General features: G+C 37.7%; 1 protein-coding gene across 1 annotated transcript in view; it reads right to left on the reverse strand.

Moving 5' to 3' along the window:
- Positions 1–16,213, reverse strand: part of LOC124803008 (ATP-binding cassette sub-family C member Sur) — a 415,616-nt gene that overhangs the window by 61,173 nt on the left and 338,230 nt on the right. Inside the window, exons 22-23 of the mRNA XM_047264118.1 lie at positions 5,764–6,001; positions 5,553–5,680 (exon numbers count right to left, since the gene is read on the reverse strand). Coding sequence (XP_047120074.1) covers positions 5,553–5,680; positions 5,764–6,001 — 366 coding nt within the window. The remainder of the gene's footprint in view (positions 1–5,552; positions 5,681–5,763; positions 6,002–16,213) is intronic.

A 16,213-nucleotide genomic window follows, 5' to 3' on the forward strand; every position in this document is an offset into this window, starting at 1 on the left:
GTTCTAGCTGGAGGCAGTTTGCTCCGCACTCTTGTATGTGCAAGTGCTGAATAAACCTTTGTTAAGTGAAGTTAGTGTTCGTCATTCATCTAATTACACCATCTTCTATGGGACATTATTCTGGTGGAGGTGCTGGGTATTGGAACTTGTGATAGTACACATTATCGATTACACAGTGGCTCCCATCAGTCTACGACAGAGCCACTGTTTATGTGGCGAGAAACCCGAGTTCAAGCCCTATTCAACAGACTGCAATCTACCGGAGACAGAAGAAGAAGAGGACGTTATGATGACAGCAACAGTGTGCCACCACATGAGACATCCTTCCGAGCTCTCTGGTGACAATGGCCAAGATCCAAATAAGTGGCTGAAGGTATATGAGCGTATAGCCAAATTTAACAAATTGGATGACACTGTGTGTTTGGCTAACCCATTTTTCTACTTGGATGGCACTGCCAAGCAATGGTATGAGAACAACAAGGAGAAGTTCAGAAGCTGGGAAGTGTTCCAGGTGGAACTGAGCAAGTATTTTGGCAACTCACTATGACAGAAGTGCAAGGCTGAAGATAAATTAAAGTACAGGGCACAGCGTTCAGGAGAAACTACAGCATCCTATATTCAAGACGTCTTGGAGCTGTGTGAAATAATGGATCCTAGAATGAAGGAGGAAGATAAGGTTGCACATCTCATGAAGGGTGTTGCTAAGGACATGTATCAAGCCCTACTCCTGAAGGAAGTTTCGACAGCAGACAACTTCATAAAATGATGCCAGTATATCAAGACAATGCATCAAAAATGAATTACATGCAACAAGTTTGAACAGCTTCCAAACATCATATCGAAGTCTGTGATGGAGGAAGCAACTGATTTCACAAGTGTTCTTCATCAGGTAGTGAAAGAGGAAGTTCAGAAGGCACTTGGATTGGACGGCAAGCAAAAAACCGAGATGCTTCAATAGGTCATAAGGGAGGAAGTGGAACAGACATTGAACCCAATCTCTCATCCTTCATTTCCCTTTAAAATGGTGAAAAAGTTGAGACCCAGGTGAAGTTACATTCTTACAATGCCGCATGAGTAGCCTGTTTGAGCACCAAGGAAGACTGATATCTGGAGGACCCAGGATAACCAACCAGTGTGTTCCCACTGCAGACAACTGGGACATGTGGTGCACTATTGTCAAGAAAGGTGGTGGATATTTGATGATGCCCACGCCAGAAGACAACAGACCAATCTTAGCTGATGCCAACTCAGGGACAACGAAGGTGAACAAAAAAAAGAGAGCGACCTTCCTTGGAGGTGAGAAAAATCGTCCGCCGTCGATCACTATAAAAATGATAGGAAACTACGTCAATATCCTCATGGAAGGCCATTCAGCCAAAGCTCTTGTGGACTCTGGAGCATCATACTCAGTCATTTTGGAGAAGTACCATCACCAGTTGCAGAAAACCATATTTGCCGACAGCAAAACATCTTTGCTGAAGGTGGCTAATGGGAAATATGTAAAACCAACAGGAAGATGTACCATTCATGTGGGTATAAGTGACCATACACAGCCCTTAGAATTCATCGTCTTACAAGAGTGTAGTCATGATGTCATTCTCGGATGGGACTTTTTGAAAGCTTCTCAGGCAATTATAGATTGTGGTCACTCTAAGATTATGCTAGATGAGATGAGATACTGTGGACAGGAAGAGGCACATCCAAGTGTGTGGAGACTGTGTGTACTGGATGAAGTGATCATTCCTGCAGTCAGCGCTAGTAATGTACGTAACTGTCACGGGTCATGCCATGCGTCAACCCATGGATCTTGTAGTGAAATGTAAGGGAAGCATACCATTGAAAAATAACTTGACCATCCCAGCCTTTTTCGTCTCATTTAAGAATGGATTCAGTGAATTGTGAATAGTTAACCGTTGCTGAGAACCAAAGATCCTTCCAAGATGCATGTGCAAAGCAAACACTGAGCCATTAATTGAAGAACAGCTGAGTGTCATAGAAACCTCCCATGCCGAGTCTGTAGACAAAATTAGCACTATCACTACAAGACAAGATCTTCTAGCCTATCATCAGATCTCACTAAGGAACAACAGAAGGGTTCTATCAATGCTTCAATCCGCAGATGAAGAGCAAATGAGACAAATCAATGGTGAAGCACTGGATTAGCACTGGAGACCATCAACCAATAAGCCAGAAAGCATATCATATGTCAGCAAGGGAACGTTGAATAATTCATGATGAGGTAGAGAAAATGATGAAGAATGACATCATTCAGCCTTCGCAGAGCCCATGGTCATCACCAGCAGTCCTCATCAGGAAGAAGGATGGCAGTTGGCGCTTTTGTTTTGATTACAGGAAGCTTAATAAGATAACTAAAAAGGATGTTTACCCTCTTCCACTAGATTGTCTGAAGGCGGCCAAATTTTTCTCAATCATGGACATGTACTCAGGATACTAGCAAATTGAAGTAGTTGAGGCTGATCATAAGAACACTTCATTCATCACCCCTGAGGGCCTGTATGAGTTTAAGGTAATGCCGTTTGGTTCCCTGGTGCATGCGGTGTGAGGCAACTACGATGATGGACACTGTGTTTCCATTACATCCTGATGATGTGGATGATGACTACATCAGCCAGGTGTTAACCAGAGCTGAGGAAGCTTGGCAGTTAGCTTGACTCCGCACGCTGCAGGCTTAAGAAACCGATCACTGATGGTATGATGTGAGCCACCGTCCTGTTGTTTACCAGCCTGGTGACCTCATCTGGATCTTCACTCCTGTTTGGAAGATTGGTCTCTCTGAGAAGCTCCTCAGGCACTACTTTGGACCTTATAAGATTGTAAGACAGTTGTCTGATGTTACTTATGAAGTTGAAGATTTTGACCCCGACACAAGACGACGAAAGATCAGATATATGGTCCACTTCCTTTGAATGAAGTCCTACAAGGATCCTGCAACCCAGGGTAAATTTGAAGCTTCAGCAACAGGCAACAAGCGGAAAGATGACAAAGAGTGTAGCGGCAAAAGAAGTTCTAAGAAGATCACCACCAAGGTGAGCATCAGTCATTGGGAGTCAGAGTATGCAGGACCAATGACTCATTGCTGGACTAGGAGAACATAACACCAAGATGCTGTTCTCTTAAGGAGGGAGCAATGTTGCAGAAGAAACAGAGTAGTACCATGGTGTAGTGGTTATAATACTAAACTGTTGCATGGAGGTCGTGAGTTCAAAACTCACCTGGACTGTACAATTTTAACTTCTATATTTGGTTCTAGTACATTCTAGAAGTATTCACAAATGTCAACCATCATTGTATTGGAATGTTCTGTAGCTGTATATATATTGTATGTGTTCTGGTCGGAGGCAGTTCACTCCATGCTCTTGTATGTGCAAGTGCTGAATAAACCTTCGTTAAGTGAAGTTATTGTTCGTCATTCATCTAATTATACAATCTTCTACATGACAATATGTCATTAACTGCCATTCTAACCCAGAATTGTAGGGGTAGGAGACTGGCTATATAGGGTAGCCATAGGTCACTGCAGGATTTTTGATCTACATTGGTGGTGGTGAATGGTCATCAGTGAATCATGCTCAGTCAGGTTAATGCAGTGTTTGTTTTGGCAGGATTTTTGATCTACATTGGTGGTGGTGAATGGTCATCAGTGAATCATGCTCAGTCAGGTTAATGCAGTGTTTGTTTTGGTTGGCATGCAGCCTCATTCATGAACTGTGGTTAACTTTGCAATAGGGTTAGAAGACAGAAATATTTCCTATATTCAACTTTATAATGCTTATTCAGTTTTATGAATATTGTATCAGTGATTTTAAATACACAACAGTCTACTGAAACATTTTAAAATTTTCAACTATTTAAATACTTAGACAGAAACAAATCAAGATAAATTTATTCAGTAATGCGTCACCACCAGTGTTCCAAGAAACATTTTGCTCCGGCAAAATCACTTTTTGATTTGTATGGTTGTGTCTTTTTGGGAAACCGAGTTTAGTATTTGGGTGTAGGAAGGGGTAGTGTTGCATGAAACACATTAGCTCAACAAATAAATCACTTTCTTAGGCTGAAAATAGTTGATAATGATGGTTAATGCAACTATCAGACAATTCTTCCTACTCTGGAGATTGTATAGATGGCTATTCAAAAATACTGTGTATACGTTTCAGTGTAAGGAATGGTTGTAGTTGATAGATACTAATAAAAGAGACTGTATAATCCATTAGCATAAGTCTCAGTATATACAGGTTCTCTGTGGGTTTACGCCCAACAGGTCAAAATCAAACATTCTAACTGCCAACAAAAGGTAAAGCTCTTCCAACTTTATCCATACAGAAAGGAACAGTCATGTGTTTGAATACTGAGAATCTCAGTTATTAAAGGAAAACAAAACAAGGATACTATAAATAAAATGAAGAGCATATTGTTTACTGCACATGAATGCTGGAACACCTCTTCCTAAGCTTTTTGAATAAATCCAGGAGTATTAGTCAAGGAGATATCTCTGTGTGATTTTATTTCATCATGCTAACAAAACCAGTTTAATAGCGCCAAATACATATTTGTTTCTTGGGAGTTGCTCTCTTAATTTACTTTTGCATCCCCCTTGAAGTAATGATCCTACCTGACTTCTCTCCCTTCATGAAACTAAAAAATTCGTCTGTAAGCTATTTTTTTGAATTCTTGAAGGTGCATGCTTGCAAAGAGTTCTTAGACAAACTTCCATAAAAGGAGTACTGTTCAGTCCTCATTTAAGTAATTTGAGAGACTATACTGGTTCATACAATGAGAGCTGATGTAGTCTGAGATAATGAGAAGGTAAATTTGTAATATCTGAGATATGTTTTACTTCCCTAGCATATGAATGAATAAGTTTTGCATGAGTGAGACAAGGCATGTCTAAGAGAATTTACTATATATACTGTGAAAAACGTTATAGTTTTTTCTACATTGAACTGCTTTTTATCACTAGCATTTGTGGAGCACTAAAGATTTCTGTTTTGTTCATCTTCAGAACCGTTTTAGACATTTGCAAAATGTTTCAACACAGTAAACTTGTCACTACATTCTGTTACCATCACATTTTAATAGTTAAATTATATGTTTTTACTTTCCTCCACACTAACATTTGTGTTCTGACTTTCCCAAAGTATTAGCACATATCCGGTGTGTCTGAGCAACAAAAGTCTGAGTGAGTTGACCTTTTCCTTGATGCAAATAAATCACAGTTCTCCTTTCATCCTTGCTGCCTCTCCTCACAAACCTACTCCCAACCACTGCTACAAAGGACATATATGTATATCCATTAAGCTGTAATTATTTGTGTACTTATGCAGTAGAAGACCATTTGCAGAATATGTTACGTGCTTTCAACATTGGGGAGCATTATTTGTGTACTTTTTGTTCTCCTCCCATCTCTCTCACTCTGCTTTTTTTCATCCACAATTCAAAACCTTGATAAACATTGCTTCTTCTAAATATTAATTATTTGAACGAAAATTAATCTTACTTGCAACATATTTGACAACAGGTCTTTTACTTACTTTTTGTCCAGCTGGTATATGGAGATTTAAGTTATGAATAACTGACTGAGAACCAGAATCATATCTCAAAGATACATCTTCAAACACAATATCACCTTCCATAGGCCAGTTTTTTGGTACTTTAATTCCTGTTGTTATAAAATAATAAAAATCATGAATCAGGTTAATGAAGTCCCCTTCATTTAATGAAGGAAATGGTCAGTGCACTCACCTCTATAACGATAGTCTTCTGTTGGAATCACTGCACACTTGTGGACTCTTTCCACTGCACACATGTACATCTCCATGTCAGCAAGAAATTTTACTACCCAGTTTAAATATATAGGAACCAGCAATGTGTAATTTACTGCTAATCCCACAAGTGCTGGTGTGATATAATTTGGATATAGCCATACTGATATTAGGGCAGCAATTATTGCAATGAAAACTATTACAGCACCTAAATAATCCTAGATGAGAAATATAAATAAAAAATGTGTCACACAAATGTATAAACCTGTTGCACCATAATTCATAAATAGTGAATTTAATCAAAGAATGTTAATGTTATATCATCTATGGCAGAAATTCTTTAAATCTTAAGTATAGTTTTTTTTTTTTTTTTTTGTAACAAAACTTGCAATTCTTTCATTCCTTCTGTAGCTTATAGCTTCAAGTCCATCCATAATTTGAAAGCATATGAGAAATAATATAGTATACCTTTATCCACATTATTATGAATGACAGTATTTAAAAAAGCATGTGATATTTGAGCTCCTGTATTTGCAAGTAAAACTATAATGGAAATCCCTGGATGCAACAACACATAAAATAAGAGAAAGGCAACCACTAACCTATGGAGCACAGGAACATGTAGTGGAAGATTGCATTACAGAACTAATTAATAAATTACATGGCTACTTGTAAACTACACACAACAGGTGCAATACAAGTAACAAACATCATGACAATTGTACTAATACATGATGCACTGTGCCTATCTAAGCTGTATCTCATACATCAGTTAAAGGGCAAGCACATTTTCTTCATGAAACATGGGGTCGGACCTATTTTCAAATTAGAAAGCAAATGACCCCAGATAAGTTCATTTTTATATACTTTATTAGTGCCCATTGTGTAGAGAGAAATATTTATTGACTCTGGAGTGATGGACCTTGGTCTTTGAGATGGGTATTGCGTAGTTCAGCTGAGTTTTTCTACTATGAAGAACCAAATATTCCATTACATGAACATTGTTTTTTCTTATGCTTTTCTATGCTCCACACACCAGTCCACTCCTGTATCTTATGTATTATTTCACCCAGGAATTTCCATTACGGTTATAAGTTGTTGATTTGGCTCTCTTCCTTCCCATATCATTCATTGTCCATTCTTTATTCTTTAATATATCTGTACTTTCTTCTCCTCTACAGTAACTGTCTTCAAAACAAACACTTGTCGCCCTCTGTTGGTGAATACTGTTTTCTGTTAAGTGATTGTATGCTCCACACAACTGTCCACTATAGGTGTGTGGTTGCCTTTCCCTTATTTTACATATCTAAATGTAACAGTTTTGTAGGTTTTGTTTCTTCTGCAAAATGATGGGCTGAAGTAGGGACACTCTAGAAGTTGTCTTTTTTTTTTTTTTTTTTTTTTTTTTTTTTTTTTTTTTTTTTTTTTTTTTTCTCAATAAAAGGCCTAACATAATTATTTTAAATTTCATGCAAGCCTAGTCAAAATTCTTTGAGGTAAGATGAGTGGCAACACTGTAGTTTTTTTCTTTTTTGCAGCTTCTTCTTCATCTGAAGTGGGTTAATGGAATCCCATTTTGTTAAGATGTGTATGTGGAGGGAGGGGGAGAGGGATGTTCAGCACACTTACAGCCAATACTCAAGAAAAGAACATTTATTGCATAATGCAACAATAAGGATTTTCACATGAGATTGTTAAAATGATGTTAATTTTTGAGCTCTAAGCAGCATGGTTATCAGTGTCCTTGCTAAATTAAAACAAATAAAATCATTATCCAAAAGCAGTGTTATTGTGATGATATTTTCATGGAAACAAACTTTTTTTTATTTATCTTGCTGTATACACAGGAGACCATCATCTGGTAATGTAAAATGTGGCTAATTTTCTAAACAATTCTGAGCTCCAAGACAGGAGATGTCGTTCATAACTTCTTTATTCAACTGCATACCTATTACAAATATGTGTGGATAAGTAGCTACAGTGAAAAATTAAAGGAAGCAAAATTAAATAGTATGGAGCAGATGAGAGCAAACTAACATACCCGATTACAATGGACCTGAAGATAATTAAATTCACATAGTCACATCTGAAGCTAAACACAATAAACAGAACAACATGGACTGTGGAACAAAAAGTGCAGGTGAATTTTAATCAGCTAATAAAAACCACAGCAAAAAATCTTGCAGCATCCCAGATTTGATGGTGCCTGTTTTGAACTCGAGTAAAATAAACAACGTATCAAACGCAACAGATAAAGAACAAGATGGAACACAGAGTCAAGAAATACCAAAAGAAAAACAACACACATCAGAATCCACCCTGACAACTACAATACATATAAACCCATTAAAACTGAAGGCATAGCAAAACCTGTAGCAAGATTCAACCAGACCCTCACCAACACTGAAAACTGCAGTAATTTGTCAATGGGGTAACTTTGCAGGTCTCATAGGTGTTCCAATGATATATACCATAATGAAACAGCTGCAGCAACAACAGCTCTGAAGACAATACTGGGTAAGTTAACAAACACAAATGTTATATTATTTAAAATCCTCATGGTTATGATTTAATTGAATCATCATGTGTAAACAGAGAACCATGTGTAACCAAAGCTAACAAGTATTTTGAAACAATTTGCAAACAGTTTAAAAATGTAATTCTCTTAGACATTAAGGAATGTATCAGTTGTAACCATCAACCCTCTGACAAATGTAACTGATTGAGAACTTTCCATACAAGACATGGTCAAGGGCTAGGTGTATTAGGAAAGAGACTGTTGGCCCAAAAAATATTTAGTATAGTAAATAAATTATCTTGTATTGGCAATTTAGATTGCTTGAAGGATGTTTTTGTACCAAGCAGCCTGAAAGGGACACTAAGGTGAGCTGTGCACCAAATCTAGGTGGCTTGACTTTGATGTATCAGAATGTACAAGGACTAAGCAACAAAATGTGTGAGCTGGAAGTAATTTTAAACTGTAATTTTAAGGAGGTTTCTGTGCTGTGAGTACAATATTGAAGTACCAATATGGGCTTTTCTGACCATATGGCTTTCAAAATTATGGCAAGGAATGAGAACAATAAGAAATGCACAGTCACTGAAAAATATGTACAAAGAAGACTTATTAATGCAAACAACATAAGGGTTTTTAATAGTATGCTAAAAAGAGTGCAGTGGGACATAGAATAAACTGATGATGTAGACAAAAAGTATGACAGTTTTCTTACTGGTTATAAGTATTGCTAAGATGTGGCATTCCTATTAAAAAGAAAGTCAGTGAGAAGACAAATGCATGGGTAACACAAGGGATTAAAAAATGAGCAATCTCCCTTAGAAACCTAAGCAAACATGCTAAAATAAATACAGTAATAAAACCATAATATAGGAAAATTAGAAGGGTCTATAGGAAAGTTTTACAGGTGGCAAAAAGGCTAAGGAATGATTCATACATTAACAAGGGAAGCAATAAATCAAAATCGATTTGGAAGGTTATAAACAATAACATAGGAAAATGTAAAATCAACTAAAATTAAGGGTAAAATGACAGAAGATGCTCAACAGATAGCCAGTATATTCAATGAACATTATGTGAACATAGCACCAAACCTAATTAAAAGTCTGTGCAATTCAAACAACAAAAACATAAAAGTACCAACTGTGAAAAGACAATGTTTCTGTACCCAGTAACAGAATGTGAAATTAGAAATGCTATTAATAAACTAAAAAATAAAATGTCTTCTCGTATTGATGGAATTCCAGACAAGGTAATCAAATATAGTTTTTCCAGTATAGATACTCATCTAACTGACACTTCACAAAAAGGATAGTACAGCTGACATAAATACTTATAGGCCAGTGACAGTATTGTCAGGTTTTTCTAAAGTAATTCAAAGAGTAATGTATGAAAGGTTAGCTGACTTCCTGAATAAAAATCAAATACTGACTAATACTCAAAAAGGGTTTTGAAAGAACAGACCCACAGAAACGGAAGTCTTCCAATTCTTGAAAATGGTCCTAAATGCCTTGGACAAGAATGAATTAAGCTGCGAGATATCTTAGATTTATCTAAAGTGTCTGGTCTAATCAGCCGTGGATTATTGCTTATGAAACTAGAATTTTATGGAGTCTGGGGACTTGCCTTCAAATGGTTCAAGTCTTATCTCTCTGATAGACAACAGAAAGTGCAAATACGCAAAGAAGGCAAAGAGTATCTTTAAAAAACTAGCTAGGGTTCCATGTTAGGCCCTCTGTTGTTCTTGGTGTATATAAAAGATTTGCCAGGCCATCTGACAGTTGCAGAAATGGTGATGTTCGCTGATGACACTAGCATTTTCATAAAAGGATACACCGAAGATAATCAGCAGCAGAGTGTCTCTAGGGCAATAAATGAGACAGGAAAATGGTTTAGCAATAATGCTTTGGTCATAAATAAAGCTAAAACGATATTGATGAATTTCAGTAATATTAAAAGTAAAGCTAGAAGAGGAGTAAAAGCTGAGTTAGGGAACTATGTTATTGCACAAGCTCCATACACAAAATTCCTACATATATGGGTGGATGAGCACTTGATATGGGAAAAGCATCTAGAAGTTTGGAGTAAAAAACTAAGTAAATGCTGCTATGTGCTAAGAAAGTGTCGGGACTTTTGCAACACTGAATCATTGCTGTGTGCCCATTATGCTTATACAAACAGTTTGCTTAGATATGGTGTGATCTTCTGGGGAAATACAGGTATGGCAAAACAAGCTTTCAAACTTCAAAAATGGCTATTAGAATAATGAAAGGGGTTCCCTGTAGAGAGAATTTAAAATAATGACTCTTTCTAGCTTATGCATCTATGAATATGTCTGCTTTCTGAAAACTCACCAGGAATTTTCAAAGAGATTATTTTCACAGAAGAGCGCTCTACCAAAAAAGTGTAAACTATCAGCCCAAAATACTTTTTAGTGCATTACCTGCTACAATAAAGAAAGTTAAAGAATTTCATAAATTCAAGGTAGAACTTAAACAATTTTTACTGGCCACATAGTTTTTATAACATGGAAGAATACCTGAATATGGAAAAGTAATATTATTTATATATACAGATATAAAATATTTGTATTTATTATCCAAGTTTTTTAAACAAATTAAATATAAGAAATTATGAGGGTTGGAACTTAAATAGTGGCAACTATTTATTCACAACTCATACAAAAGTTACATTTTTGCACTTGTTACTGTCCTTCAAAGTAGTCACCAGCATTGTGTAGAACCCATTGCCAGTGATGTGGAAGGCGTAGTATACCGTTACTAGAGCCTGTTCTGTTTATGGTGCAAATGGAGCAGTCTACTGCCTGTCAAATCTCTGGAACAGTTCTGAAGTGAATACCACAAAGTGGTTCCTTCATCTTTGGAAACAAATCAAAGTCACAAGGACTTAAGTCCAGGGAGTATGGTGGCTGGTACAGTACTTCCCAGTCCCATCGACCGAACAGAGCAACCACAGCTTGTGATGTATGCACCCACGCATTGTTGTGCAAAATGATGGGTGGGTTGTGCAGAAAGTGTCGCCGCTTCTTTCACAAAGCTTGCCACAGGTGATGCTCCAAAAATGAACAGTAATACGACTTAAGTCCTTGTGAATTTGATTTGAGTCTGAAGATGAAAGAACCACTTCATGGCATTTGCTTCAGAACTGTTCCAGAGATTCGACAGGCAATAGACTGGTCCATTCGCACCATCAACAGAACAGGCTCTGCTAACGGTAAACTATGCCTTCCACATAGCTGGCAACGGGTTCTACACAACACTGGTGACTACTTTGAAGGACAGTAACAGGTAGAAACATGTAACCCTTTTGTATGAGTTGTGAATAAATAGTTGCCACTATTTAAGTTCCAACCCTCATATATTGTAATTGACTACATCTATACAATGTACATTGTTAATGGATGAATAAAGAGATAGATTGATTGATTGAACGTATATGGATATAACTGAGAAATAAATTCCTGTTAACCACCTCACTGGTTATAAAAGTGTCCGGGAAAGACATCATATCTGCTAATACACCAGCAGGGACTTTACCTGTAGGATTAGTGACTGTTCTATCTCTTACATTAGGTACAAACACAATCCATTTCACCATAATCATAAACTTCCTGCATGGCAACTAATACCATGGTTTATTTTCACCTAACATTGCAAGCAACAAGAGGCTTAAGCATCGACTGAATAATACTGAAGTGAAATCTGTTTCAAGCATGCTTTCTAAGATCATTTTTGATAGTCATCACTGTTACTTCAGATGCCAGCATAATCTATGGCTGTGACTGTGGTGTGGTGTGCAATGGTGATGACACAAGGGCTGCTGTTTGAAATCAGTGATGTACACTGTAGAGAGTGTCAACTGGTGCAATCTCTATCAAATACGTATTACAAATAAATACATCATTCACACCGCTTTTGCTCTCACATTTACTATCAATGATTCTTCTCAGATGTGCATATGTAGCAAATCACCTTGATGCCCCAACATTGTGAGGCCACAGCTTGGAATGTCTGTCAGTTCCCAAAGTTCAGAAACTAAAACAATCATTCTGCATGGACTGCATGACCTACTTCAGGCCTAATATGGTTTTTACAAAGTACAGTCAAACGCAATTTCATCGTCACTTACACTCTGGAATTTGTCCAACTCAAATTCTTTATCACTATGGAGCCACTTGATACCTGTCAATAAAGTCAATATGACTAGTAATGAATACAATGGGATGGTTACAAGAATTCCTGTTAGTCACAGTAGCATGCTCCACTGTATACTCCAAGATAATTTTATAACAAGTGTAAGAGAATTACTCTTGACTATGTAGGAAGGAATGGCAGTGAGTAGAGTATAATGATAATCTGTTATCACATGCTGTCCAACTGTCCCTCCAGTGACTCATTTGTCCACTGCTTTATGAGCTCCCTCTGCTGTTGAATTTATGAAATGAAAGAAATTATGCCTCTCATCTAATTATACATCAAGATAAAACCACACTGCCTGCCTAGTAATAGCAGCTTCTCCTAACTGAATAATTAGGTTTGTGTTTAATGAAATTTCTTCTTCAGGACTATATAGTTAGTCTTGATGGTAGCAACAGTTAATATATTATTCCTATACCATTGTTGCATTTCATCAAGGGCACCACATGCATGTTCCTTTAACAGCTCTAGAGTTGGCAGAAACCACTACCAACAGATCATGTGGATAGGCAGCTATTTATTTATTTACTGAATGGCAATACAGAGTAACATTGCATAGGATATTAAAATATACAAATATAAAACCATAAGAATACAACATACATTACTAGAAGTTGTGTAATTTCATATTATATTTCTATGAACAATGCATCGACTAGGTAATTTCAGAATTTTGCTTTGATCAGATCTCTCAAAGGTCCTTCATACTTCCTTGTTGGGCACTCTTGAATTATGCGGTCTATAGTGTGGCCAAATTCCCCACAGCCACACATACAGAAATTGTAATGTCCTACCTATCTTTCATGGAATTGCACTTGGACTGGCCCATCCTTATTCTGTTCAGTCTCGTCCACACATTTATTTATTTTTTATTTTATTTTATTTTATTTTATTTTATTTTGATACTCTTGGTTGGAATTTACAATATCTAACATCCTACCCCCATGAACCATGGACCTTGCCGTTGGTGGGGAGGCTTGCGTGCCTCAGCGATACAGATGGATGTACTGTAGGTGCAACCACAATGGAGGGGTATCTGTTGAAAGGCCAGACAAATGTGTGGTTCCTGAAGAGGGGCAGCAGCCTTTTCAGTAGTTCCAGGGGCAACAGTCTGGATGATTGACTGATCTGGCCTTGCAACACTAACCAAAACGGCCTTGCTGTGCTGGTACTGCGAACGGCTGAAAGCAAGGGGAAACTACAGCCGTAATTTTTCCCAAGGGCATGCAGCTTTACTGTATGGTTAAATGATGATGGCGTCCTCTTGGGTAAAATATTCCGGAGGTAAAATAGTCCCCCATTCGGATCTCCGGGCGGGGACTACTCAAGAGGACGTTTTTATCAGGAGAAAGAAAACTGGCGTTCTACAGATTGGAGCGTGGAATTTCAGATCCCTTAATCGGGCAGGTAGGTTAGGAAATTTAAAAAGGGAAATGGATAGGTTGAAGTTAGATATATTGGGAATTAGTGAAGTTCGGTGGCAGGAGGAACAACACTTTTGGTCAAGTGAATACAGGATTATGAATACAAAATCAAATAGGGGTAATGCAGGAGTAGGTTTAATAATGAATAAAAAAACTGGAGTGCAGGTAAGCTACTACCAACAGCAAAGTGAACGCATTATTGTGGCCAAGATAGACACAAAGCCCACGCCTACTACAGTAGTACAAGTTTATATGCCAACTAGCTCTGCAGATGATGAAGAAATTGATGAAATGTATGATGAGATAAAAGAAATTATTCAGGTAGTGAAGGGAGACGAAAATTTAATAGTCATGGGTGACTGGAATTTGAGAGTAGGAAAAGGGAGAGAAGGAAACATAGTGGGTGAATATGAATTGGGAGAGAGAAATGAAAGAGGAAGCTGTCTGGTAGAATTTTGCACAGAGCATAACTTAATTATAGCTAACACTTGGTTCAAGAATCATAAAAGAAGGTTGTATACGTGGAAGAATCCTGGAGATACTAGAAGGTATCAGATAGATTATATAATGGTAAGACAGAGATTTAGGAACCAGGTTTTAAATTGTAAGACATTTCCAGGGGCAGATGTGGACTCTGACCACAATCTATTGGTTATGAACTGTAGATTAAAACTGAAGTAACTGCAAAAAGGTAGGAATTTAAGGAGATGGGACCTGGATAAACTGACTAAACCAGAGGTTGTACAGAGTTTCAGGGAGAGCATCAGGGAACAATTGACAGGAATGGGGGAAAGAAATACAGTAGAAGAAGAATGGGTAGCTCTAAGGGATGAAGTAGTGAAGGCAGCAGAGGATCAAGTAGGTAAAAAGACGAGGGCTAGTAGAAATCCTTGGGTAACAGAAGAAATATTGAATTTAATTGATGAAAGGAGAAAATATAAAAATGCAGTAAATGAAGCAGGCAAAAGGGAATACAAATGTCTCAAAAATGAGATCGACAGGAAGTGCAAAATGGCTAATCAGGGATGGCTAGAGAACAAATGTAAGGATTTAGAGGCTTATCTCACTAGGGGTAAGATAGATACTGCCTACAGGAAAATTAAAGAGACCTTTGGAGAAAAGAGAGCCACTTGTATGAATATCAAGAGCTCAGATGGAAACCCAGTTCTAAGCAAAGAAGGGAAAGCAGAAAGGTGGAGGGAGTATATGGAGGGTTTATACAAGGGCAATGCACTTGAGGACAATATTATGGAAATGGATGAGGATGTAGAAGAAGATGAAATAGGAGATACGATACTGTGTGAAGAGTTTGACAGAGCACTGAAAGACCTGAGTCGAAGCAAGGCCCCGGGAGTAGACAACATTCCATTGGAACTACTGACGGCCTTGGGAGAGCCAGTCCTGACAAAACTCTACCGTCTGGTGAGCCAGATGTATGAGACAGGCGAAATACCCTCAGACTTCAAGAAGAATATAATAATTCCAATCCCAAAGAAAGCAGGTGTTGACAGATGTGAAAATTACCGAACTATCAGTTTCTTAAGTCACAGCTGCAAAATACTAATGCGTATTCTTTACAGATGAATGGAAAAACTGGTAGAAGCCGACCTCGGCGAAGATCGGTTTGGATTCCGCAAAATGTTGGAACACGCGAGGCAATACTGACCCTATGACTCATCTTAGAAAATAGATTAAGGAAAGGCAAACCTACATTTCTAGCATTTGTAGACTTAGAGAAAGCTTTTGACAATGTTGATTGGAATACTCTCTTTCAAATTCTGAAGGTGGCAGGGGTAAAATAAAGGGAGTGAAAGGCTATTTACAATTTGTACAGAAACAGATGGCAGTTATAAGAGGTGAGGGGCATGAAAGGGAAGCACTGGTTGGGAAGGGAGTGAGACAGGGTTGTAACCTGTCCCCGATGTTATTCAATCTGTATATTGAGCAGGCAATAAAGGAAGCAAAAGAAAAATTTGGAGTGGGTATTAAAGTCCATGGAGAATTAATAAAAACTTTGAGGTTCGCCGATGACATTGTAGTTCTGTCAGAGACAGCAAAGGACTTGGAAGAGCTGTTGATCGGAATGGACAGTGTCTTGAAAGGAGGATATAAGATGAACATCAACAAAAGCAAAACGAGGATAATGGAATGTAGTCGAATCAAGTCGGGTGATGCTGAGGGAATTGGATTAGGAAATGAGACACTTAAAGTGGTAAAGGAGTTTTGCTATTTGGGAAGGAAAATAACTGATGATGGTCGAAGTAGAGAGGATAT

Source organism: Schistocerca piceifrons, chromosome 1 (genome assembly GCF_021461385.2).
Source record: "Schistocerca piceifrons isolate TAMUIC-IGC-003096 chromosome 1, iqSchPice1.1, whole genome shotgun sequence".
Taxonomy (NCBI): domain Eukaryota; kingdom Metazoa; phylum Arthropoda; class Insecta; order Orthoptera; family Acrididae; genus Schistocerca; species Schistocerca piceifrons.